The sequence below is a fragment of the Chionomys nivalis genome, chromosome 2 (assembly GCF_950005125.1).
Source record: "Chionomys nivalis chromosome 2, mChiNiv1.1, whole genome shotgun sequence".
Taxonomy (NCBI): domain Eukaryota; kingdom Metazoa; phylum Chordata; class Mammalia; order Rodentia; family Cricetidae; genus Chionomys; species Chionomys nivalis.
In genome coordinates this window covers 70,233,228-70,260,516 of record NC_080087.1, presented here as the reverse complement: position 1 = coordinate 70,260,516, position 27,289 = coordinate 70,233,228, and the positions used below count along the sequence as shown (strand labels likewise).

The following is a 27,289-nucleotide window of genomic DNA, read 5'->3' as shown; positions in this document are numbered from 1 at the left end:
GTATATGCTATTAATTAATAGGACCCGTTTTACTCTGGAGTGTTTCAGTAGAGATGGCAAAGTTATATGATTATATTCCTTATAGGTTATTGTAAAGCATTCATAGGATATCTATGTATCATATTGTAAAGTTCATAGAATGCATGATAACTTTCATCTAGGCTACCAGCATGATATATGTGTGCAATATTCATATATACATATAAATATGCTATTGTACATTTATACTGTATGACATATATCATTACATATACACACATGCATATATTATACACAGACCTGTACATTCTAATTCTAATTCTCAGAACCTGCTGGGTGGTGGTGGCTCATGCCTTTAATCCCAGCACTCGGGAGGCGGATCTCTGTGAGTTCAAGGCCAGCCTGGTCTACAAGAGCTAGTTCCAGAACAGGCTCCAAAGTCCAAAGCCACAGAGAAACCCTGTCTCGAAAAACAAACCAACCAACCAAACAAACAAAACCCCAAAACCCCCAAACAACAATAACAACAACAACAACAACAAAAAACCTCCTAATTCCCAGAATCTGTGACTATGTGACCTTATTACCAAAAGAAACTTTGAAGATGAGATTCAGTTAAGGACTTTTTGGAGGGGCAACAGGGTTTTACTATAAGGCCTTGGTTGGGCTGGGACTTGCTAAACAGGCGAAGCTCTCCTCAAACTCACAGAAGTTTGACTGCATCTGCATTCTGAGTGCTGAGTTTAAAGTATGTGCTACCACACCCTGCTCTCTGTTAAGGATCCCAAGGCAAAGAGAACATCCTGGTGTATCTTGGTGGGCGTGAGTACCTCATAATAACAAGATCCTAGCAAGAAGGATGATGGAGGATGAGGATCAGACAAGGTGATGAGAAAACGCAAGCAGAGGCCAAAGGGAGTGGCCACAGGCGCAGAAAGTAGGTGACTCCTAGAAACTGTTAAAGGGATGGAAAGCAGCTTTGCACCAGAGGCCTGAAGAAGGACTCCTGCCTTCACCTTGATTTTAGACTTCTGCTTTTCACAACTGTAGTATAAAAATGCGTGTTGTTTAACTCATCAAGATATTTTTAAACAACAGTAGTAAGCGTTCCAGGGAACAGATCTCATCTTCTGAACCACAAGGGCACCAAACATGCACACACACACGCACATGCACACACACATGCACACACATACTCATGCATAAAATAAAAAGAATAAAATAAGCCAGATATGTGGATGCACACCTTTAAACCCAGCACTCAGAATGCTGAGGCATGTGGATATTTATGAGTTTGAAGGCAGCCTGATCAAGTTGAACTCTGGATCAGCCAAGGCTACATAGTGAGATCCTGTCTCAAAACAAAACAAAACAATAACAACAACAACAACAACAAAAACCCAGCCAAACTCCAAAACAAAAACAAAAGGGGGTGGGCCAGAGAGAGATAGCTCGGCGGTTAGGAGCCCTGTTGTTTTACTGCTCTTGCTAAAGCCTTAGGTTCACATGATGGCTCTCACTATCCATAACTCCAGCTCCAAGCTATCCAACAGAGACGCATATGGTGTACACATGAGCATGTAGGCAAAGCACTCATACAAAATAGATAAATCTAAAAAAACCACAACAATAATAATAATAATAAAGCCGGGCCGTGGTGGCGCACGCCTTTAATCCCAGCACTTGGGAGGCAGAGGCAGGCGGATCTCTGTGAGTTCGAGACCAGCCTGGTCTACAGAGCTAGTTCCAGGACAGGCTCCAAAGCCACAGAGAAACCCTGTCTCGAAAAACCAAAAAAAAAAAAAAAAAAAAAAAAAAATAATAATAATAATAATTTGAGGGGCTGGAGAGATGGCTCAGCAGTCAAGAGTACTTATTGTTCTTGGAGCAGACGGACCTGAGTTTGGTTCCTAGCACCTATATTGGGTATCTCAAAACCGTCTTTAATTCTTGCTCTAGGGGATTCTATGTCACTAGCTCTATAGGAAACTGCATTTTCGCACATACCCCCCATCTACATAATTAAAAACAATCTTTAAAAGAAATTTCACCCAGCACTGGGGAGGCAGAGGCTGGCGGATCCGTGAGTTCAAGGCCAGCCTGGTCTACAAGAGCTAGTTCCAGGACAGTTAGGACTGTTACACAGAGAAACCTGTCTCGAAAAACAAAAAACAAACAAAAAAATTTAAAAGACGATAAAAAAAAATAAGGGGGGCTGGTGAGATGGCTCAGAGGTTAAGAGCATTGCCCACTCTTCCAAAGGTCCTGAGTTCAATTCCCAGCAACCACATGGTGGCTCACAACCATCTGTAATGAGGTCTGGTGCCCTCTTCTGGCCTGCAGGCATACAGACAGAACATTGTATACATAATGAATAAATAAATATTTAAAAAAAAAATAAGGGGAGATTGAAGGAGAAAGATATCTGATGTTGACTGCTTTTCACACACACCATGCTTAGCCTCACAGAGACACACACCACTCACACAGAGTGGTCCCCACTGAAGCCAGTAATAAATGGGGAAACTGAGGCCGAGAAAAAGGTGAGACTGAGTGCCATGGTACTAGGAGCAAACATGGTACTAGGAGCAAGACCCCAAGACTCCAGCAGAAACTGCAGTTTAGAGAGAGGTACAAACCGGCCTGACCTATAGCAGAGAACGGGCGTGGCCTCTGTGGCCAAATGGGCCAGGTACTTAAGAAAGAGGCGGGACTTGACGGGGAAAGGCCGAAAGGCCTAGAACAGAGGCGGGGAATAAGGGTGTGGGCGGAGTCTATTTCTGGAAGGGGAGGGGTTTGCTTTTCTAGTAAGAGTCCCGCGTTCTCTAAGGTGCACAAAGGAGCCAGGGGGCGGGGCTTATAACAGATACGTGAATGGGGGTGTGTGGCAATGGGGAGGGGCGGCAATGGGGCGGGGCCTAGTCGATAGAGGCGGAGCTAAGCGCCATATCCGCCGAGAGGTGCTGCTTAGAACTGGGCAAACCTCAGCGTGAGGTACTTCCGAGTGAGACCCTGCGTATTTCCGGTAAATATGGCGGCGCCCACCAGAGTCAGGTGCAGGCGAGTCTGTCTTTAGGCGTGGTGGTGACTGTAGACCCGGGAAGGTGAGATCAGCCCCACTGGAGTGCCCCTCTTCCAAGACAAGGGAGGAGACTTGTTGCTAAGGGGACTGAGAGAAGGCTTGTTGTCATGGAAGCGGGGCAGTGGAGTTGCTAAGAGACTAGGACGCAAGACGTGAATCCTGGGGGGCTCGTTGCCAGGGAGAGTGGGTGGGGCTTGTTGCTAGGGAGGAAGGAGGGGCATTTGGATTTGGGGAAGGGTCCTGTGGGTATGAAGGAGGGAAAAGGGGTTATGATTAAGGTGGCTGCAGGCAAAATGGTTTGGAATCATGAGGAGGCCCCTAACACTCCCAAAACACCACCTTTTCAGCAGACCCTCAAGAGTCTACCCATCGGATGCCAGAACCGCCTTAGCGGTGACCATCATCTTCCTTCAATACATTCTCCCTTCATAAAAGGTCCATGGCAGACAAAGGCTCTGGGGGCAGTCGCCTCCCCCTCGCGCTGCCTCCGGCCTCCCAGGGTTGCTCTTCAGGGGGCAGCGGCTCCTCAGCGGGAGGCTCAGGCAATCCCCGGCCTCCACGGAACCTTCAAGGCTTGCTGCAGATGGCTATTACTGCGGGCTCTGAGGAGCCAGACCCTCCGCCAGAACCCATGAGCGAGGAGGTAAAGTATGAGGACCCAAGGGGCTGGCGTGAGGGGTCTAGGGATGTAAGTGTCTTGGGGAGAGTGGCTTACTGAGCTAGAAGCTGTTGTCTCTCTGGGTGGTGCGCAAGAGTCTAAGTGTGGCATCATGGTAGGCTGAAGGTCAGCTGTGAAGTGTCTGATCACAGCCTTGGTCTGGGAGGCAGAATAGTCTCGTGATGAGGGAAAAGAGAAAAAAAAAAGTTAGGGTTCTCTGGAATGAGGCAGATCTGGATTCAGCCTTGTCCCCACAAATGTGACCTTGGGTATATTATTTAATCTTTCCAATCCTCGTGTTTTCAAATTGATGGTGATAGCAATGACAGTGTTTCATAAGGCAGTTCTGATGTTTCAGCTTAGACTGGACTGTACTCAACATACTGTACAGTTGGACTTTGCCAGTAGCCAGCCATGACCTTGGTTGGAAAAGGCACATCCTTTCTGTGCCTCAGATTTTTTTTTTTAAATCAGTGTATCCAGAATAACCATAATAAAACTGACAGAGTTGTCTTGAAGGTTGGTAGGAATTTTACATGTAATTTTTCAGCTGACAGTTGCTATACATAGAAATAGTGTAGCAGTTCAATTACGCTATAGAACAGTCTATAGACACCATGTCACTAACCATATACAGCTCTAGGAGGAGACAGGCACAGAACAATGAGATTGTTTGCTACCCCCCCCTTTCTTTCCTTTTTCGAGATTGAGGTCTCATCCAGACCAAACTAGCCAAAATGACCTTGTCCTGCTGATCTCCCAGCCTCCACCTCCAAAGTACTGGGATTACAGGTTTGTGCCGGTGGTTTCAGCCCTCTTGAGGTGCCCCTTTTGGGACAATGTAGCCTTCTAGTTTTCCTCTGTGCTCACTTGTCCTTGTTGGTGTCCTTTGTTGATTTCTTCCCATTCTCCATACTTTCTATTGTTTTTTTTAATTTTCCAGAGGACAATTAGCAATGGGTAGAGCCTGCCTCCCTGTATGCCTTCCTTCTTTTTCTTTTTTTTCTTTTGAGACAGGGTTTCTCCGTGTAAGAGTCCTAGCTGTCTTGGAACTCACAGAGATCTGCTTGTCTCTGCCTCCCCAGTCCCAGCTGGGTAGAGCCATTTTTGGAGGAGAGTGCAGGCTGGGGATGCTCTTCAACCTCACGTAGTTCTAAAGACATCTGTCATGCTCCAGAACCATCCAGCTCAGAGTGTCAGTAGAGCAGAGGTGCAAAGACCTCTGCCCCAGCCGTGAGGGTACCTACTCAGTGTTTTCCCTGGTTGTGTAGCAGATTCTCCAACCTGACATTGTTGGGTGTGTCTTGTGTTCCCCCTCCCCAGCTGCTAGTTGCTCAGGACAGAACCCTGGCATCATCCTGGCTCCTCTTTCTCTCCTTATACCTTAGCTGTTCAGTTGGTTCTCTTTTCATAGCCCAGGATCTGGCCATTTCTCACATTGATACATAGTTGAGGTTGTTCTTGAACTTCCAATCCTCCTGCCTCCCCCTCCCTAGTGCTGGGATTACAGGCATATGCCTTCACAATTAGCTCTATCACCTTTTCTCTTGCATGGACTACTTAGTCTCCTACTTAAGCCTATTGTCTCTATTTTTACACTTCTCAGTCTGTGTTTCTACCTCTTTGCTGAGAACTTTGGTAGCTCCACCCACCTCATTCAGAACAAAATCTAGGTCTTTCCTACTGGCTATAGGATCCAACCTGCTCTTTTCCTGGGGTGTTTGTGGACGAAGTTTTCCTGACCCAGCAGCTGCTTCCCAAATAACCACAAGAGAGTCTTATTAATTATAAATGCTCAGTTGATAGCTCAGGCTTATTAGTAACTAGCTCTTTACAACTTAAATTAACCTATTTCTGCTAATCTATTTATTGCCATGTGACTAGTGGCTTTACCTGTCCTCCATCACATCTTGCTTTCTCTGTGTTTCCTGGTGACTCATCTCTCTGCCCTCTTTCTCTCCAGTCCTTAGTTTGGTTGTCCTGCCTATACTTCCTGTCTTGCTACTGGCCCCATCAGCTTTTTGTTAACAATGTGAGCAGCCCATTTTCACAGTGTACAGGATTATTCCACAGCAGGTGTTTCTCTCTCCACAACTTTTTTCTTCCCTTGTTTAACGTTGCTTCAGCTACCTTGGCCTCCTGATGGTTTCCTCAGCCTTGACTATTCTTCCTAGTATCCACATAGTTATTCTGTGGCTGATTTCATTGCTTACACTTCATGCTCTGTGATGACCCCATTTAGTTCTGCAGGCCTACCTCCACTCCCTTGGTTCTCCAATGTGTTTGTTCTTACCCCACAGTGCTTGTCACATTGTCATATCATGTTACATACTACATGCTCTCTTTATTTTCCTCTAGCTTCTCTCTCTGTTCACTGCCCACACCCCCTGAAAGGCACTTTTTTTTCTTTTTTAACAGTTCTGTTTCAGTACTGAGTCCCTAGTACTAGGAAAGATTAAAAACTGTATCCTTGCTGATGATGGTGGTACATGCTTTTAATCCCAGCAGTTGGGAGGCCGAGGTAGGAGGACTGCTGTGAGTTGGAAGCCAGACTGAACTATAGAATGAGACCACCATGCTTTTCCAATATGTTATATTAATATCATCATTCAGGTAATCACTGAGAGACTTCTGCTTCTCTCTCCACCCTCTTTTCTTCTTCCCTAGAGACGTCAGTGGCTGCAGGAAGCCATGTCGGCTGCCTTCCGGGGCCAGCGAGAGGAGGTGGAGCAGATGAAGAGCTGCCTCCGGGTGCTGTCCCAGCCCACACCCCCAACTGCTGGTGAAGCTGAGCTAGCCACTGACCAGCAGGAGCGTGAAGGGGCACTAGAGCTGCTGGCAGACCTGTGCGAGAACATGGATAATGCGGCAGGTATCCCACCCCCTCCCCAGAGTGCCCATATCCCGTATGGCTCAGCCCTCAGCTCTTCTCTCCTGGATCAGCACCATCTCCTCCCAGCCTCTCCCCATGGTTACCACAGCAACAAGGGCCTTCTTGCACCCTGCCAAGTTACTGTGGAGCCGGTTGGTTCTGCTACTTCCCTGTTAAGCCCTGAGATGGATTATTCGCCCTCTAATCTGCTGGCCATCTACTGCCTCTCTGTAGAGGATGCGAAAGGAGGAGTTTGGGGTGGGGTAGTAAAGTGAGGCCACCTTGAGGTACAGCGTTGATCAGAGACCTGAGCAAGAGTGTGTCTTGGGATTATATCTGGTTTGGAAAAAGCATTCAAGTAGTGGTTCTGAGGTAAGATTGTGCTAGCCTGGTCAGAACAGACAGGAGTCCTGGTGAGTGGGACTTATGTGGTTCTAGGGTAGGACATGGCTTTCTGTAGGTCACAGGTCACGGGTCACATTCTTTTCTTTTTTTAAATACATATACCTATTTTATTTATTTTTATTTTTTCTTTTTTTGGGTTTTTCTTTTTTTGTTTGTTTGTTTTGTTTTGTTTTGTTTTTGTGTGTGACAGGATTTCTCTGTGTAACAGTCCTAGCTGTCCTGGAACTATCTCTTGTACACCATGCTTGCCTCAAACTCAGAGAGATCCTCCTGCCTCTGTCTCCTGAGTGCTGGATTAAAGGTGTGTGCCACCACACGTGGCCTAATTTTATTATTTATTTATTTTTAATAAGATAAGATCTCACTATGTAGCCCAGCTGGCTTGGAACTCTGTAGGCCAGGCTGGGCTCAAACTCACAGATATTTACATGCTTCTGCTTTCCAAGAGTTAAAGGCTTTTGCCTCCCAGGATTAAAGGCAAGGCATGTGCTCTGTATTTTTATTGTAGGTGTATGTGTGAGTGCCTGCATGTGTGTATATATGTACCACATGCGGGCTAGAAGAGGGCTTTGGGTCCCTTGGAACTGGAGTTACAGACAGTTGTGTTCTACCTTTTTGTGGGTGTTGGGAACTACCAGGGTCCTCTGAAGAACAAATACAAGAGTTCTCAACCACTGAACCATTTTTGTCTTGTCTTGTTTTGTTTTTGTTTTTAGAGACAGGGTTTCTTTAGCTTTGGAGCCTGTCCTGGAACTCGCTCTGTAGACCAGGCTGGCCTGAAACTCGTGGAGATCCGCCTGCCTCTGCCTCCTGAGTGCTGGGATTAAAGGTGTGTCCCCCTCCCCCTGCAAAACCTCACATTCTTTTTGTTACTATTGTTGAGACAAATTCAAGCTTGCTGTGTAACTGGGGGTGACTTTGCACCCCTAATTGTCCTTCCATTATCACCCCAGTGCTGGGATTACAGGTGTGTGTCACTAAAAGTGACGCGAGTTCAGTTCCTGGAACTCATATTGTGAAAGGAGAGAACCTGCTCCCAGAGGTTGTCTTCTGACCTCCCAAGTTGGACCATGACAGTGTGCATGTCTCCCTCAGTAGATAAGCACGTGGAAAAAAGGTCGCAAAACTGAAATCACCATTTCAAGTATATAATTCTGTAGCATTCATTTATTTTATTTTACTGATTTTTTTCTTTTCTTCTTTTTTTTTAAAGATCTATCTCTTTATTTTATGTATATGAGTGCTCTATCTGCAAGTATACCTTTATGCTAGAAGAGGGCATCAGATCACACTATAGATGGTTGAGCGCCACCATGCAATTGCTGGGAATTGAACTCAGGACCTCTGGAAGAGCAGTTGGTGCTCTTAACCACTGAACCATCTCTCCAACACTTTTTTTTGTTTTAAAAAAGATTTATTTATTAAGTACACAGTGTTCTGCATGCATGTACACATGCATGACAGAAGAGGGTACCAGATATCATATGGTTGTGAGCCTCCATGTGGTTGCTGGGAATTGAACTCAGGATCTCTGGAAGGTGGCTCTTAACCTCTGAGCTATCTCTCCAGCCCCTTGAGGCAGTCTTTCTATAACATCCTAGCTGACCTTGAATTTGTAGCAATCCTCCTGTTTCTGCCTTGTAAGTGCTGGAATTATAGGCTTGTGCCAGCACACTGGGCAGCCTTCAGAATATTCATAATACTGCGCAGCTATCATCTGCCAGCTTTCAAAATGTTTTTGTGTGTGGTATAGGATGGAATTCAGGCATGTCAGGCAAGCACATTGCTACTGAGCTATATTGCTAGCCTTCTTTTTATTTTGCAAGCCTTCTTTTCCTTTTGCATTTTGAGGGAGGGTCTCATAAAGTTGCCAGCCTGGCCTTGAATGCCCTCTGTAGCCCATACTTAACTTTTGATCTTCCTGTCTCAGAGGATTATAAGTCATGTACCCCCAGTTTCTCTCCATCTGTTTTGTGACCTGGCAGGATTTCTCTTTGTAGCTCCTGGAACTAACTCTGTAGACCAGGCTGGTTTTGAACTCAAAGGATTCAAGAGAGATCTGCTTCCTCTGCTTCCCAAGTGCTGGGATTAAAGGACTGCATCAGTATGGCTCAACTTGTGACAGTCTTATATATACCAGGCTGTCCTTAAACTTCCTGTGTAGCTGAGGATGACCTAGGACTTCTGCTCTTCCTGCTTCCTGAGTGCTGAGTGTGCCACTAAGCCTGTTTCATGAGGTGCTGAGACTCAAACCCAGGGCTTGAGTGCTAGGTAAGCACTCTGCTAACTGAGCTACAGCCTTAGCCCCAGACCTGTTTCACTTTCAGAATTTTTATCATTCCCAAGCGAGTCCCCACACCCATTTATCAGCCCTGTCTCTCATACTCTGTTTTTGAATATAGTCACACAGTAAGGCGTGAGAGGTCAGCCTGTGAACTGGGGGTGTTGACAGTTCTCTTCTCTTCTGTTTGTAGATTTCTGCCAGCTGTCAGGCATGCACCTGCTGGTGGGCCGATACCTAGAGGCAGGGGCTGCAGGGCTGCGCTGGAGGGCAGCACAGCTCATCGGCACATGCAGTCAGAATGTTGCAGCCATTCAGGAACAGGTGTTGGGCTTGGGTGCCCTGCGCAAGCTGCTTCGATTGCTTGACCGGGACTCCTGCGACACGGTACGCGTCAAGGCCCTCTTCGCCATCTCCTGTGAGTGTCCAGGATTGCTGGGGAGGGCCTGGGACTTGCTGGATCCACAAGGGATAAAGGGTTGGGTGCTTCCTTTATTCTTTGATTCCTGTTTCTGCTGGGATTCTGTGTGAGGTGCCAGAGCCAGAGAAGTGAAGTCAGAGCCAGAGACCACCAATTCTGTGCAGTGGTGGGAGATGACCTCGTGGTCCAGCTTGAGTACCTCACGTATCAGAGTCTTTGACCATGTTTGGGGTCAGCTCATTTTCTGCCACTGGGACCATCCTGTATGCTGTAGGAAACTGAGCTGTGTTTGTGGCCTCCACCGGCTGTAGTCACAAGCATTCCCCAGTTATGTCAACTAACACTTCTCCAGACAGAACAGAGTCCCTCAGTGCGGACCTCTACACTCTGTCCTTACAGCCTGGGAAGCAAGGGAACCAAACCGTGGACAGAGACGTTTAGCTCAGATGTAGGTGCCAGCTTGGGAACAGAAAGAAAACCAGCATTATAGAGCGCTTGTTTAATGTCAGGTTTTTATTTTTATAATTTATTTATGTAGTGTATTTGTCTCTTTCCACCATGTGGTCTGTAGGGATTGAATTCAGGCCTTCAACCCTATTTTATTCGGGGTGTGCGTGTATGTGTAATAATAATAATAATAATTATTTTTTTTGAGATAGTATTACTATGTATCTCTGGCTGGCCTGGGACTTGCCATATAGACCAGGCCAGCCTCGAACTCACAGAGATTCATCCACTAACAAGTCCCCTCCTGCTTTCAACTTTGTTGGTTTTTTTTTTTTTTTTTAGATTTTATTTATTACATATACAATACAGTGTTCTCCCTCCATGTCAGAAGAGGGCACCATAACTCATTGTAGATGGTTGTGAGCCACCATGTGGTTGCTGGGAATTGAACTCAGGACCTCTGGAAGAGCAGTCAGTGTCCTTAACCTCTAAGCCATCTCTCCAGCCGCTGTTGTTCTGTTTTTTGATCCACTGCATTTAATTTGGGTTGTTCTTAAGAGCTCCAGTGGGTGATTATTTACCTAAGCCAGGGCAACTTACCAGTGGCCACAGCACCGAGGAATATGGTTCCTCCTACTCTCTCCCCTAGCCACCATGGACTAGAGATTCTTAGGGAGGGGTGGAGCCTTATAGGTGCCTCTCCTACAGTCATCCGCTTCATATTTCCCTGTTATTACCTCTGGAGTGCTGAGATGCCAAACATGTACCACATAAACCATGCTTAGCTTATGGGGTGCTGGACATCAACCCAGGGCTTTGTGTAGACAAGTACTCCAAAGTACACCCCCAGCTCTCTTTACCTTTTTCTTTTGAGGCAGGATCTTGCTGTGTTTTCCTAGGTTGGTCTTGAACTCACTCTATAGTCCAAGCAAGGCTTGAACTTGTCATCCTTCTGCCTCCATATTCCAAGTAGCTTGGATGATAGCCTATGCCTCCAGGCCCAGCTAAATCCATCCTTTTCGATTACACAATGTAGTATTTTTCAGTGTATTCACAAGGTTGTGCACCCCTTTCAACTTCGTATCATTTATCGCCTCCAGCTGGGCTTTGTCAGCATGCAGCGATCCCTCCCGTATGCTAACTTCAGCTCTTGCGGCCACTAGTCTAGTGTGTCGGAGGGTTTGCCTGTCCGTGACATTTCCTGTAAACAGAACTGTGTGCCCCACATGGCCTTTTGCTTCTGGGTTCTTTCACTGACATGGTGTTCATCCTTGTTGTGGCATGCGTCAGTACTTTAGTCCTTTTTATGGCTGAATGACATTCCAGTGCATCGGCACAGCACATCTGTTTATCTGTCCATCTGCCAGTGGGTGTCTGGGTTGTCTCAGCTTCTTGGCTGTTCTGCTGTTGTGAGCAGGGGTTGCAAGTCTTGTCTGTCGACATGTTCCCTTTCTTGGGGTATGTATCTGGGAGTGGGCTTGCAAGGACATATGGGGACTCCTTGTTTATCTCTGCAAGGTCAGCTCTTTCTCTTTCATTTTTTCTTTTTGATTTTTTTGAGATAGGGTTTCTCTGTGTAACAGTCCTAGCTGTCCTGGAACTTGCTTTGTAGACCATGCTGGCCTAGAACTCACAGAGATCCTCTTGCCTCTGCCTCTCAAGTGGGTTTAAAGGTATGCACCACCATACTGTTTCTTCTTTTCTTTTCCAAGACAGATTTTCTCTGTGTAGCCCTGATTATCCTGGAATTAGCTAGCATTGAACTTGGAGATTCTCCTGCCTCTGCTCTCAGGTGCTGGGATTAGAGACATGCACCACCACACCTGGCTTCTTTCCATTTTTGAGACAGGATCTCCTGTATACCAGGTTGGCCTTGAACTTTATATCAAAAAGTGACCTTTAATATCTCATTGTCTAGCCTGTATCTTTCTAGGGCTCTGAGATTCTACACATGCACCACCATGCTTGGCTAATGAAAACTGAACCCAGGGCTTCATGAATGCTAAGGAAGCATCTTACCACCAACTGACCAACATCCCCAGTCCGACTTTCCTTAGCTCTAGCAGTTACACACTGTCTTTGAAACAGAATGTGTAAATCCAGGCCTAGTGACCTATACTTGTAATCCCAGGATGCAGGATTGCCTTGTGTTTGAGGCCAAAGAGAGTTACAAAGCTAGACTGTGGAGAGGAGAGGGAGTTGGGGAGACAGAGAAAAAGAGAGAGGAAGTGTGTGGGAGGAGCCTCTACCCTCTCCTGTGTCTTGAGCTCTGGTCCCCATGTGAGTTGCTCACAGCAGAAGGGCAGATGTTCCTGGGACACGGGCTGGTGGGAAGACCTAAGGAGGCTTGGGCAGACAGGCTTTCACTGGGGAGGAGGCTTGTTAATCTGGGGCAGGAAGAAGGTCTGGAGGGACAGACACACGATAGCCTAGCTCCAGGGTAAGGAAAAGGACTTTGTGCCCCAGTTCTGCTGCCGCTGGACCTGGAGCTGGCTGGGGAGGGACTTGCAAGGCTTTCTTCTAATAAGTTTTAGCTTCTTATTTTAGATTTATTACTTGTATTTTTTTTTTTTTTTTTTTTTTTTTTTTGGTTTTTCGAGACAGGGTTTCTCTGTGGTTTTGGAGCCTGTCCTGGAACTAGCTCTTGTAGACCAGGCTGGTCTCTAACTCACAGAGATCCGCCTGCCTCTGCCTCCCAAGTGCTGGGATTAAAGGCGTGCGCCACCACCGCCCGGCCTACTTGTATTCTTTTTATCTATTTTTGCCTGCATGTATATGTGTGTACTACATGTGTACAGTGCCTAAGGAGGCCAGAAAAGGGTATTGTATCTTCTTGAGCTCAAGTTTCAGGTGAGTTTGAGCTGCCATGTGGGTACTAGAAACCGAACCTAGGTCTTCTCTGCAAGAGCAATAAGTGCTCTTAACTGCTGAGCCATCTTTTCAGTCACTATTTTTCTTTTCTTCCTTCCTCCCTTCCTCCCTTCCTCCTTTCCCCCTTTCTTTCTTTTTCTTTCTTTCTTTCTTTCTTTCTTTCTTTCTTTCTTTCTTTCTTCCTTCCTTCCTTCCTTCCTTCCTTCCTTTCTTTCTTTCTTTCTTTCTTTCTTTCTTTTTTTTGAGATAGGGTTTCTCTGTGTAACAGCCCTAGCTATCCTGGAATTAGCCCTGTAAACCAGGTTGGCCTCAAACTCACAAAGACCTGCCTGCTTCTGCCTCCCAAGTGCTGGGATTAAAGGTGTGTGCCTCTACCACCCCTCAGCCCCTATTATTCTTGTTTTTTTTTTTTTGTTTTTTCTTTTTCCTGAGACAGAGTTTCTCTGTGTAACTCTGGCTCTGCAGACCAGGCTGGTCTCCAACTCAGGGATCCATCTGCCTTTGCCGCCCAAGTTGCCAATGCTGCTGCCGGTGCTGCTGCCGCTGCCACCACCTCCACTGCTGCCCCATTGCCATCTGATTCCTATTTTTTATTTTTATTTTTGGGTATGCATATTTCTTTGTGTAGGGGCATGCACATGGGTGTCGGTGCCCACAGAGGCTAGAAGCATTGGATTCCCTGGGTCTGGAGTTATAGGTGATTGGGAGCCATCTGATGGAGTGCTGGGAACTTAACTTGGGCCCTCTGGAAGGGTAGTAAGTGTTCTTAACCACTGAGCCATCTCTCCAACATGTCCAGTCCCATCCTCCATTTTAGAAAAACAAGTAATAAATCTTAAAGGTGAATGTGGTGATTCACACCTATAATTCTGGTAAATGGGAGGCTGAGGCAGGAGAATTTCTATGAGTTCTAGGACAGCCTGATGTCTACAGTAAGAATGTCTTAAGTACCCCTGCCTCCAGTGAAGACATTCTATAATATTACAAATCCAGGGTACTGAGAATGTTGGTAAACATTTGGGAGCCGATGGGGGATGCCTGCAAGTTTGAGGTAGCTTGGGCTACACCTTGAAGGTTCAAGGCTAATAAGACACAGCGGAGGATGTAGCTCAGTTGGTAGAGTGCGTCCCTGGCATACAGGAAGCCCCGGGTTTGGTCCCCAGTACCACATAAACCATGTGTGGGAGCATGTGCACATCACCTCAGCATTTGGTGGGTGGAGAGGTGGAGTCAGGAGGATTAGAAGTTCAAGGTCATCCTTGAGTAAATAGTGAGTTCAAAGATAGCCTGGCCTATATGAGATCCCAGGGAGAGAGGGACAGAGGGCGATTCAGAGGGTAGAGGAGAAAAGAAAATGAAAACAAAACAAGCAATAGAGAAGTCTGTAAAAAGTTACATTGCTCACAGTACAGTGTCCCAGACACCTGGTTGCTTTCCTGTACATGTTACATGTTTCTGTAAGTGTGTGTGTGGGTTTGTGTGTGTGTGTGTGTGTGTAATATACAGACATGCACTGTGTGTTCTTGTAATATGCAGCCATACACACAGAAGCCCCCTCTTTCTGCTCATTTGCATGTACCTGGTAACTGACCACCTGGATGGCTTTGCCCAGCACATCCTGGACAGCCTTGGCTCTCTTTTTTCTTCACACAATAGTAGAGTTCACATAACCTCTTTAAAGTGTACGGTCGAGTGGCATCTGCCCTTCATTGGGTGACTTTATAGTGTGGCCCTTATGTGGCCTCCTTTGAGGGCTCTGTGCTAGGAACCAGTAGGCTTGGTCATGTGGGCTTCCACTGCCGGAGGCAGGGACATTATTGCACTCCTGCCCCTCTCTGGTGAGGGCACAGACTTGGTTGCCTTGTCACTTCATGTTTGTGAGTGGTTCTTTGTTCCCACAGAGAAAGGGTTTCAGAGACTCAGAGATGGGTCACTCGGAGTCGTGTGTGAGGGCCTGGGGTGGGGGAAGGGACAGGGAAGGCTAGGGAGATACACATGTACTTCTGTTGCCTGATCCCTGCTTCTGCTGTCCCCTCCCCCCAAGCCAGTCTGTTGGTGCCACAAATGTTTTTTTACCCTCTGAACTACCTTACTAGTCTTGTCTTCTCTCTTCTTTTTCAGACAGTGTCTTGTGTGTTCCAGACTGACCTTGAACTTGCTATATAGCCAAGGATGGCCTCACTATCCTCTGCCTCCACTACCCAAATACTAAGATTACATCTGGCTCTTGTTTTAGGAATATATATATATATATTGGTTTTCAAGACAGGGTTTCTCTGTAGCTTTGGAGCCTGTCCTGGAACTAGCTCTTGTAGACCAGTAGACCAGGTTGGCCTCGAACTCACAGAGATCCGCTTGCCCCTGCCTCCCGAGTGCTGGGCGTGTGCTACTGCTGCCCAGCCTTTTTTTTTTTTTTTTAATGTGGGCACATGTGCCATAGTGCAAATGTGGTCTAAAAGCGACTTGCGGGAGTTGGTTCTCACCTTCTAACAATGGGGTTCCTGGAATTAAACGCCGGTTATCAGGTTATCAGGCTTGATGGCAAGTGCCTTTACCTGTTGAGCCATTTTGGTAGCCCGTTGTTTTTTGAGACAGACTGTAACCCATTGTATAACTCCCTATATAGCCCAAGCAGGCCTCAGACTTGCAGCAGTCTTCCTGTTTTATTCTTTCTTATGTGTATATGTGTATGTATACCTGGGAGGGAAGGTACCTATAGAATCCAGAAAAGAACATCAGATCCCCTGGAGCTGTAATTACAGGTGGGTGTGCAGTACCCACTGAAGACTCTGAGAACTGAACTCAGATACTCTGGAAGGACAGCAAACATTCTTAATCAACTGAGTCATCTCAAGCCCCTGTTTATTTTGTTTTAAAACAGGGTCTCACATGGCCTAGCATAGCCTTGAACTGGCTAGGTAGCCAAGAATGACCTTGACCTCCTTGTCCTCTAGCCTCATCCTCTCTAGAGCTGGAACTATAGGCACGCACCAAAATGCTCAGCTTGGTGGGTTTTAGACCCAGGATCACATATATGCTATGCAAGTACTCTACTGATGTGGGATGCAGTTTTAGATTCATAGCAAAATGGAAGTTGTGTGCCCACACAGTCTACCTCCTTATCAGCACCCAGACAGAGGTACACTTGCTCCTGTAGGTGGAGGCTGCTTGTTCGTTTCCCGGCTGCTCAGACCCAAAATAATCACACAGAAACTATATTAATTGCAATATTGTTTAGCCAATAGCTTAAACGTATTTCTAGCTAGATCTTACATCTTAAATTAACCCATTTCTATTTTATATTTTACCACGAGGCTTGTGGTTTACCAGTACTGGCACATGGGCATCTTTCTCCTGCGTGGCTATATGGCATCTCTTTGACTCCTCCTACTCTCTCAACCTCTTTGTGCTTGGAATTCCCACCTTGCCCTATTCTGCGCTGCAATAGGCCCAAAGCAGCTTCTTTATTAACCAATGGTATTCATAGCATACAAAGGGGAATCCCACATCATGCTGCAACTGATAAACCATATTGTTGTTGTCTAGGATCCATAGCTTTTATTGGAGGTCCAGGATTGTGCCCCGTGGTTTGAGCAGATAACTAGTGACACATATCCATTATTATGGAACCATACAGTCATTTCACTGCCTAGAACCTCTCTGCCCTGCTTGGACATCACACTCCTGATCCATAGTTTGACTTTTCCACAATACCACTGTCTCAGGGTTTTTAATGCTCTGAAGAGACACCATGACCACAGCAACTCTTATTAAGGAAAGCATTTAATTGGGGCTTGCTTACTGCTTCAGAGGTTTAGTCCATTGTCATTATGACAGGAAGCTTGGTGGCGTAGCATGTAGGCAGACATGGTACTGACTGGAAAAGTAGCTGAGAATTTTACATCTGGATCCCCAGGCACCAGGAAGAGAGAGTGACACTGCACCTGGCATGAATATTTGAAACCTCAAAGCCACCCCCCTCCCTTCGTCCAATAAGAACACACTCATTCCAAGACTCCTAATAGTGCCACTCCCAATGAACCTGTAGGGCCATTTTCATTCAAACCACCATAGCCACATAGTTGGAACCCAGCATGCAGCTTTTCTAGTTGGCCTTTTATGTAGTAATGTGCGTTTAACCTTCCTCTGACTTGTCAGCTCATTTCTTTTCAGCACAGAGTTAAGTGTAGCTTTTTTAAGGGAGAAGTGTGCCCCATGGTGATGCCCTTGGCTGTCAGTTGAGAGTGGTAGCAGCCATTCTGTCTTTCTTCTGTTGTGGAGAAGATACAGGGGCCCAGCCAGGGTTCATGGAAGCTGGGAGTTGAGTCAGGGGTGTGGTAATGACTGGGTGAGAATGAGGGCTGAGGTGAGTAGGCAGGACCCTTGTGAAAGGTGACTGTGCCTCCATTGACACTGGCAATGACTTGAGGAATGTCCAGTTGTTAGAGTTGGGGTCAGGGCTCTTGTGCACTGTTGTAATGGGAGTGGGCCTGTTTTTTTGTCCTGCCACCCAGCTAGTTTATGCCTGAAATAATCACATGGAAATCTATATTAATTAGATTACTGCCTGGCCCATTATCTCCAGCCCCTTATTGGCTAACTCTCACATATTAATTTAACCCATCTCCATTAATGTGTATCGCCACTTGACTGTGGCTTACCAGCATGAGTCTGACCAGTGTCCATCTTAGAGGGGAGAGCCATGGTGTCTGCCACACTGCCTTCCTCCCAGAATTCTGTTCTGTCTCCTCCACCCACCTAAGGGCTGGCCTATCAGAAGGCCAAGCAGGCTGGGCGGTGGTGGCGCATGCCTTTAATCCCAGCACTTGGGAGGCAGAGGCAGGCGGATCTCTGTGAGTTCGAGACCAGCCTGGTCTATAAGAGCTAGTTCCAGGACAGGCTCCAAAACCACAGAGAAACCCTGTCTCGAAAAACAAACAAACAAACAAAAAATACAAAAAAAATAAACAAACAAACAAAAAAAAACCCAGAAGGCCAAGAAGCAGCTTCTTTATTTAACCAATGAAAGTAACACAAAGACAGAAGACCCTCCTACACCAGTCCACATCTAGCCTTGCTCCATGGCACAGGTTGGCCCAGCCCCACATGCTTCCATGTCTAGGTAGAGAAACCCTGGATTCAAGGGCCATGCTTGCTCCTGCTTTGGAGGCAGAGCTTCCAGGCTGTTTGTCAGTTAAATTTATAGTGCCTTGTGTCTTCTACCCATGATTAATTTGTTATTTACTTGTTTTATCTGGTTTTATTTTGAATAGGGTTGCAGGTAGTCATGACCGACCTCACACTCACTGTGTCATTGAAGATGATCTTGAGTTCTGAGTTCTGGGATGACAGACATGAGCTACCATGACCAGCTATTCTTATTATTTTCTTATTTTTTTTAAATTTATGTGTATGGGTGTTTTGTCTACATGAATATCTACCACTTTGTGTGTCTGGTGCCAGAGGAGGTTAGAAGAGTTGCGTCACCTGGGAGTGGCATTACAGGTGGCTGTGAACCACCATATGGGTACTGGGAATTAGCACAGGTCTTCTGGAAGAGAGCTAGTGTTCCTAACCACTGAGCCATCTCTGTACCCCTATTTTCAGTTTCAAAGTTTTTATTACATTTCATTAGTATGTGTGTGTGTGTGCATGTGTGTACATGCATGTGTACACGTGTGTGCCCATGTTGTGCAGGCGCGTGCGTGTATATACACTTGTAGTGTTACTACCCATGACTAGAGGGCAGAGATAACTTGTGGGAATCAGCTCTGCCCTACTCTGTAGGTCAGGTTTGGCAGCAATTGTCTTTACCGGCTGGCCTGTTCCACCACCAGCCCTCCTTTCAGCCTTGTGAGACAGTCTCACTGCAGAGTCTTGGCTGTTTAGACCAGGGTGGCCTTGGACTGACTTTAGTCCTTTCACTTCCCAAACACTGAGATTGCAGGTGCTCATTACCACAACCCCTCTTCTAGTAAAAATAAGCAAACGGGCTGGAGAGGTAACTCAGAGATTAACAGCGCTGGCTGCTCTACCAGAGGTCCCGGTTCAATTCCCATCAGCCACATGGCAGTAACAACTATCTCTAAGTCCATTTCCAGATGATCCAACACCCTCATACAGACATACATGCAGGCAAAACACCAATGTACATAAAATCAATAAGTCTTTAAACGAGCAAACAAACAGTTCAAGTGCCCACAGAGGGCAGAAGAGGGCATTCAGGCTCCTGGAACTGGAGTTACAGAGTCATGAGGTGCCATGTGGGTGCTGGGAGCCAAACCTGTGTTCTCTGCAAGAGCAGCCAGTGCTATTAACTGCTGAACCAGATCAAGGTCTTTTTTTTTTTTTTTTTCCTAAATGACATTATAAGTTTAGGCATGGTATAACACATTGTAATTGCAGCATTTAGGAGATTTAGGAGAATCATGAGTTCAAGGCCATTCAAAAAAATACAGTAAGTCATTATCTTAGGAAAGGAAACAAAGAAGCTGGAGAGCTGGCTCAACAGTTTTAAAAAACAAAAAACAAGGATGTGAGTTTGGTTCCTAGCATCCTCATCGGCAGCTTGTAGCTGCCTATAAGGCATCTGACTCCCTCTTCTGGGCTCTGTGCGCATGCACTCACATGTACATGTGCACACATACAACTAAAACAGTATCAAAGAAAACAGTAAGAGGTAACTATTTGTAGTAATGAGCACACAGTGGATACTGACCATTTAAAGTTTATTTATTTATTATGTGTATGGGTGTTCTTCATGTATGTATGCATGGTAACTGACTCCTCAGAAGGAGGAGGGAGGGCATTGGATCCCCTGGGATTTGAGTTACAGGTGATTGTGAGCCACTATCTGGGTGTTGGGAAGTGAACCTGGGTCTGCTGTGAGGGCAGCAAGTGTCTTAACTCCTAACCCATCTCTCCAGTCCCCGCATATGGACTACTAATGAGATGCTTTATGTCTTTTTGCCGTGCTACATCTTCAGAAGTACTTGGTATGCGTTTACACTCAGTACTTCTCAGATTAGGTGTAGAATTTCAAGTGTTTGGTGTATAGTTTTACCAAAGCAATAGAGTTGCATTTAATGGAAAATTTTACACTCTTTCTGGTTGTTGGCTTTACATTTCAGTGAACTTGAAAGGAACAGCCCAGTTCCGTAGTCACACTTGTCACAGGTTCTTAGTGGCCTTGAACTTGCTGTGGCTCCTGTCTGCCTGAGCAGTGAAGGCTTGGAGCTTGTCCAGGAGTTGGCCTTCCTGTAGATGCATCCCTGGTTGGCTCTTGGCCTGCTTGGAGGCTGCACAGAATCCTCATTGCCTTCAGAATAAAGATCGTACATGCTCTATAGCCTGGCTCTCTTGGCCTTGGTTTTCTTGTCTGTAAAAAGGGAATCTAAGCCATGTGTGGGGCGCATACCTATAATATCTGTACTTTGAAGGTGGAGGCGGTAAGACTAAGAAGAGTTCAGGGTCATCTTTGGCTGCATGAGTGAGTTGGAGGCCAGACTGAGACATATGTAACCTCATCATAAGACCTAATTAATGTCTGGGGAAACAGTTCCATTGGTAAAGTGCTTGCAAGCATGAGAACCTGAGTTCAGATCTCTAATATCCATGTAAAAAGCCAAGTATGGAGGCTTGTGGCTGTAATCCCAGAACTGGGGAGGCAGAGATCAATTGATCCCTGGAACTCCCTAGCCATCCAGACTGCTCTAACTGGGGAAGCTACAGGTTCAATGAGAAGCCATGTCTCAAAAAACGAGGTGAGCAGTGATTCTGGACAGCAGGTGACATGACCTCTGGCCTCTACATGCATGCACACATGTGCACACAAGAACACATAATATACACATGTGTATCATGTACGCAAACAAAAAGACCAAAAATAAGTAATGGATGAATGGGTAAATAGCTAAAATGGGAACCCAAGAGCACCTACCTGAAGGGTACTTGTGAATAGTAAAAAGGAATAATGCATAAAATGTGGTGTGCCCCTACAGCAGAATAGTGCTCTGTTGTGAGAAGAAATGAAGTGCTTACAGGATTTATAACAGGGAAACATTTGACTGAGTGAACAGAGGCAGATACAAAAGGGCCCATATTGTTTGAGTCCATTCATATGAGATATCCAGGGTAGGTAAATCCATAGGGAGAGAAAGTAGACCCAAGTTGTCAGGGGCTGGAGGAGGGAAACTGGGTGTGGGTACGGGCATGATGTAAATGCTCTGGAGTTAAGTGATGGTGATAGCTGCTTAGTGAACGTACTAAAAACCACTGGGCTATATGCACTACAGGGGTAGACTGTATGGGTTATGATGAACTCTGTGTGGTGGTGGTCATAATACTGGTGATGGTGATTGCTGTGGATGATGATGATGATGTGAGTGGTCATGGTGACGAGAATACTGAAGGTTGCAGAAATGGTGGTGGTGATTGTTCATGGCTGTAGTAATGGTGAGAGTGGTGATGATGATGGTTGTGGTAATGAAATGGTGGTGACAGTCATAGTGATATGGTGGTATTGATGATAGTTTTAGTAACGGTGATGTTGGTGGTCATGGTGATGATAGTGCTATAATGATAATGCTGATTCTAATGATGTAATGGTGATAAGAGTTGTAATGAGTCTTTCTGTCCCACCAGCTAGCTCCCAAATAGTGACATAGAGACTTCTTAATTATGAAAACTTGACCTTAGCTTCACCTGTTCCACTAGCTCTTAAAACAGAAACCATTTATATTAATCTACGTGTTTGCCTTGTGGCTTTTTACCTTATCTCTGTACTGCCCACCCTGCTTCCTCCCTGCATCTCGCTTCCTCCTGCATACCTAGATTCCTCCTCTTCCTTTCTCTCCCCAGAAATTCCCACTATGCCTCCTGCCTAGCTTTGGCCACTTAGCTTTTTTGAGACAGGGTTTCTTGTGTAACAGTTCTGGCTGTCCTGACACCTGCTCTGTAGACCAGGCTAGCCTCAAACTCGCTGAGATCCACTTGCCTCCTGATTGCTGGGAATAAAGGTGTGCACCACCACTTCCTGGCAGTCATGTAGCCTTAGTAAGCCAATCAGAAGGAGCCTTGGCAAAGACACATCTTCACAGTGTACAGAAAGATTATTCTACCACAAATAGTGATGGATGGCGTTGATAGTTGTAGCGATTGAGATGGTGATGAGCATAGCAGTGATGCTCGTAATACTAGTGGCACTGGTGGCTGTGGTGATAATGATGGTGGAGGCCATGGTGACTGGGACCTCAGAGCTCTGCCCCTCCCTCCAGGTCTAGTCCGAGAGCAAGAGGCTGGGTTGCTGCAGTTTCTCCGCCTGGATGGATTCTCTGTGCTGATGCGGGCCATGCAGCAGCAAGTGCAGAAGCTCAAGGTCAAGTCAGCATTCCTGCTGCAGAACCTGCTGGTGGGCCACCCAGAGCACAAAGGTGAGGTGGCTGAGAAGGATCTGGGGGGGATGCGGGCTGGTGTGGGAGCTTTCCTCCTGATGCCCACAGCTCTTCCCCAGGAACCCTTTGCTCTATGGGGATGGTCCAGCAGTTGGTGGCCCTTGTGAGGACAGAACACAGCCCTTTCCACGAGCACGTGCTTGGAGCCCTGTGCAGGTATGCTGGGGCCCCTGGAGGGGGCCTTGGATGGGGTTCCCATGACAAGAACAGCTCAGGCACTAAGCGCTTGCTCCTATGCTGGGATTCTACCCTGGAAGAATGGGAGATGAAGAGTGTAGGCCAGAGAGGGGCAGGATCACACAATGTTTCCTCCCAGTGCCTGGTAGGGAGACTCCCTTTTTATGGTTCCCACAGGGTGGACAAATTAGTGTTCTGGGACTTTTCAACCTGCAGGCCTTGGGCCACATGTGCCCCAGGGTTGCTATGAATGCTGCCCAATACAGAATTGTAAATGTACCTAAAACATTGTAAGGTTTCTTAAAATAACTCAATCATACCATTCTCCAGCATGAACTCTGTAGATGACAACATTATGTCACAGTGTCAAAAGGTTGGACACATCTGGACCATGATGGAGCCAGCATAGATATTATGGCAGACACCATCTAAAGTATATTCACTGCAATGATGTGTAGCAGCTGGAGGGCTGTTATAGAGATGGGGAGCCAAGACCCACTATAGGGGCATACCTTGGCCCCCACAGGAGCATTGGCAGGGGGTTTGGAGCTGGGTTGTGGTCTTTGTTGTAGATGGGGTCCTAAGATCTGCTCTCATATTCCCCTTTAGTCTCGTGACAGACTTTCCCCAGGGTGTGCGTGAATGCCGGGAGCCTGAGTTGGGCCTGGAGGAGCTGCTCCGCCACCGCTGCCAGCTGCTGCAGAAGCATGAGGAGTACCAGGTAGAAGGCGTGGGGAGGGTTCTGTGATGGCCCTGTGGCTTGTGGACTCAAATTGTCCTGCCTTCTCTATTGTATATTTTCCTACTAAGCAATGCTGTGGGCTGCAGGTTATGTCGGTGGGGAAGTGAGAATTATTTTATAAACTGGTTAAAAATGATAATTAAACTTATTAGTTATTTTGTACCTCAAAAGTGATAAACATCCTTAAATATCTAATTAAATAGGTGAATAAATTAAGTAGATAAGAATGGATTACTCAGCCAGGCAATGGTGACATGTACTTTTAATCCCAGCACTCGGGAGACAGAGGCAGGTGGATTTCTGTAAGTTCGAGGCCAGTCTGGTCTACAGAGTGAGTTCCAGGACAGTCAGGGCTACACAGAAAAATCCTGTCTTGAAAAACATTTTTTTTTTACTTATATTTCTGTTTTGTTTGTTTGTGGGGTACCTTTGGAAGCTAGTGGAAGGCATTGGAACCCCTGGAGCTGAGATGTTTGTGAGCTGCCTGATGTTGGTGCTGGGAATTTTAGTTCAGGTCCTCTGCAAGAGCAACAAGTACTCTTAACCACTGAGCCATCTCTCCAGCTTCTGTTATTTGATTTGTTTTTTATCTTTGTGTGTGTGTGTTCATGTGTATGTGTGATGACACTTGTGTGGAGGTCATGTTTTGACATGTGAGTACTAGGGTTTGATGTTAGGTTGTCACTTTTACCTGCTGCGATGAGACCCTGCCAGCCTTGATTATTCATTTTTCAAAGTGCCCACTGCTTCAATGCCGCCATTCTTAACAATGCTAAGCAGAGCAAATGTGCACCAGCGATGTCCACTCTGTTGCCCCTATGTCTCTCTGGACACACCTGATGTTACAGAGGGATATTGGTAAGTGGGAGAGGCAGGATACCTGCTAGCAGCTGTCTGTCTCTGACCTCATCTCAGGAACCTGTGACCTTACTACCTGTCCCCATGGAGTATGGGAAGCTGTAGTCCATTCTGGCCTGGTGTCAGGTGGAGGATGTAGGGACCTACATGCTGCACTTGTATTTATCTCCTAGGAGACCCTGAGCTGAATGATTCTAGGGTTCACCTTAGAGGTACCCACCACTGTCAGGTGGACAGACCAATGCTTATTATTATTTTTTTAATTTTTCTCAAAAATAACAAGGCTGGATATTTTTTCCTCATAATAAGAACAAGGTAGCACTGAGGCCGAGGCTGGCAGATCTCTGTGGGTGGAGGCCAGCCTGGGCCCTGCGGAGCATTCCAGGCCTGCTGCTGGGAAAAGAGTGTGCAGCACTGTGCCCAGAAGCTTTATTTTGACTTCTGGTGTTAGATGTTTTATCTTTCATTACAGCTCTATTGTGTGGAGTGTGGATGGCTTCATGGCCTCATTGATTTAACTGCCTCTTTTTTTATTTTTATTTTTGGTTTTTTGAGACAGGATTTCTCTGTATAACAGCCCTAGCTGTCCTGGAACTAGCTCTGTAGACCAGGGTAGCCTTGAACTCACAAAGATCCGCCTGCCTCTGCCTCCTGAGTACTGGGATTAAAGGCGTGCAGCTAACTGCCTCTTTTTTTTTTTTTTTTAATTTATGTTTTAGGTAGGTTCTCACTGTGTTAGCTCAAAGTAGTCTCAAGCTTGAAATCCTGAGGTAGCTGCCTCTTAAAGGAGGTGTGGGTTGTCCCCAGTTCTCGCTACTACAAACACTGCTCTAAAAACAGTTTTTTGAGGCAGAGAACATTGCTCAAAGTGCTTGCCACGAGATGCTGAGCTCAAATCCCAGGTACTCACAATCCTAGCACTGGGGAGCTAGAGAGAGATTCCTTGGGGTTCATGTGTGACCAGTGCAGTAGAATCTGTGAACTCTGGGTTCATTGAGAAACTGTCTCAAAAACAGATGGTGGTGCACACCTTGAATCCTAGCACTGGGGAGGCAGAAGCAGACTGATCTCTGTGAGTCTGAGGCCAACTTGGTCTGCACATAGTGAGGTCCAGGCCAGCCCAGGGTTACATTGTGAGACCTTGCCTCCAAAAGAAGAGATGGGGAGCAGGTGAGGAAGATACTTGTTAACCTCTGATGTCCACACGCATGTGTACACACATGCACTCATATCTGCACACATGTGCACACACACAAACAAGGTGGATGGCTTCTGGGAACTCTATTTTTTACATATATGCACACACGTGAATGTATACATACTGACATAAAAAAACCACTCTCCATCTCGCCCCCCCCAATAAAAATGCCACTTAAAAAATGTCTACATTCATCTCTTTATTATCTGTGTGGGCATGTGTGTGCCATGGCGCATGGGTAGGGGTCACAGGACAATTTGTGGGAGTCAGTGCTTAACTTCCACAACATGGATTGTGGAGATTGAACTCCGATCCTAAGGCTTGGTGGTCAGCACCTTTACCTGGGGTGGATATATGAGAGCCACAGGGCTGATGTGACGACAGGCCAATTTGGGTGGCCCCAGGCTCTTTTCTCCAAAGCTCAGAAACCCATGAGCAGGGCAAGTGAGTGTGATCTGAGCCATGGTCACTGGGAAAGTCCAGTGGCTACTGGAGTGGGCATGTGGTAGCCAGGAGGAGGGAGGGTGGTTCTGGCTGCTGATTGTGCGGGAGGCAGATCTGCCTGTGCTCAGGATTTCTCTCTTCTCCTGATCCAGGAGGAGCTGGAGTTCTGTGAAAAGCTGTTACAGACCTGTTTTTCCAGCCCTACTGACGACAGCATGGATCGGTGAAACCAGGTGGCTTCTTGCATTCTCTTCGTGGGAACCCCAGGCCTCCTGCCTCCCTCCTTCCCAGGTGCCCTCTCCCAAGGGACTGCCAGGCCTTACTCAGGCCTGGGCCTGGGCCTGCCAGCCCGTCTCTGGGCAGCCCCCTGGATGGGGTCCCGAGAAAGGTGCTGGCCCCTTGGGTTCCCCCTCCCTTGCTTTCTGTCATCCTTTCCTCTCATGGCCACACTGCTCTTCCAATAAAAGCATTTCTCCTGTTCCCCTTCCCCTGTATTGTCTTGTTTTGTTTGTTTGTTTGTTTGGAAGGTTCTTATGGAAGGCAGGAGGGGTTGAGCTTAGAGGACTTGGGTGCTCACTAAAGGGATAATAAAAGTGTTGCTGTTATTCCCAAAAGTGCCTTCTCCTTTTATCTTCCTGCCTTTGTTATGCTGGGACCATCTGTCCTTTTCAAAATTTTTATACATATGTAATTTTTTAAAAACACATTTATTTATTTGCGTGTGTAAGGGAGGGGACATAGCCTTTGGGTGGAGGTCAGAGAACAACATGCGGGGAGTAAATTCTTCCCGTCTACCATGTGGGTATTGGGAATCAAATCTAAATCATCACGTCATGAGGCTTGCACAATAAGCCCCTTTACCCATGGAGCCAGTTCACCATCTCTAAAGGAAGTTTTATGTGAAGGCTAATCTTCACTGTCAAGTTGACTGATTTAGAATCACCATGGAAACACATCTCCAGTGTGTTTGTGAGACTGTTTCTATGAAGGTTTAACTGGGAGAGGAGACCCACTCTGAATATGAGTAACAGTGTCCTATGGGCTAGGGTCCCAGACTGAAAAGGAGGCGGTATGGGGAGCACAACTAGTGTTAACAATTTTCTTATGTACAGGTGACGGTTTGTTACACAGAAGTACACGGATCAAACGAACACCACAGGCAACAAATAAATTAGAAATAGCACACCAGAAGACAAGACAGAAAAAAATAATTACTGACAGGTTTTAATCCGTGAAAGCAGGTCCATTAAAGCCATTTGAGAATTAAGGGGTGGGAAAAACAACTAGGTCCCCTGAAAGACAAGACAATACACACAAATATGACTCAATATAACTTCCCCGAAATATAAAGTGCCAATCTGCGGCTTTCAAGAAGGAGCAGCAAAGTTTCTTTGCACAGCTG

The 27,289-nt window shown here is 46.3% G+C and overlaps 1 protein-coding gene across 3 annotated transcripts; it reads left to right on the top strand.

The window, feature by feature from the left end:
* The first annotated feature begins 2,937 nt into the window (after positions 1-2,937).
* Hspbp1 (HSPA (Hsp70) binding protein 1) lies at positions 2,938-26,374 on the top strand. 3 transcript variants are annotated; one of them, XM_057761765.1, is made up of 8 exons: positions 2,938-3,004; positions 3,409-3,704; positions 6,387-6,591; positions 9,471-9,695; positions 22,292-22,447; positions 22,528-22,624; positions 23,255-23,366; positions 26,040-26,374. In XM_057761765.1, exons 2-8 carry the CDS (start codon positions 3,501-3,503, stop codon positions 26,112-26,114), a joined length of 1,074 nt encoding a protein of 357 aa, XP_057617748.1. In that variant the 5' UTR covers positions 2,938-3,004; positions 3,409-3,500; the 3' UTR covers positions 26,115-26,374. The 3 variants fall into 3 exon arrangements, with proteins under 3 accessions (XP_057617748.1, XP_057617746.1, XP_057617747.1); XM_057761763.1 differs by having other exon boundaries at positions 2,984-3,083; XM_057761764.1 differs by having other exon boundaries at positions 2,998-3,083; positions 3,412-3,704.
* The last annotated feature ends 915 nt before the right edge of the window (positions 26,375-27,289 follow it).

Bases quoted from the DNA above. Each gene is read 5' to 3' on its own strand.
- Hspbp1 (XM_057761765.1), top strand. From the start codon at position 3,501: ATGGCAGACAAAGGCTCTGGGGGCAGTCGCCTCCCCCTCGCGCTGCCT. The intron at 3,705-6,386 runs GTAAAGTATGAG...CTTCTTCCCTAG, and splicing joins CAGAACCCATGAGCGAGGAG to AGACGTCAGTGGCTGCAGGA. The intron at 22,625-23,254 runs GTATGCTGGGGC...ATTCCCCTTTAG, and splicing joins GTGCTTGGAGCCCTGTGCAG to TCTCGTGACAGACTTTCCCC.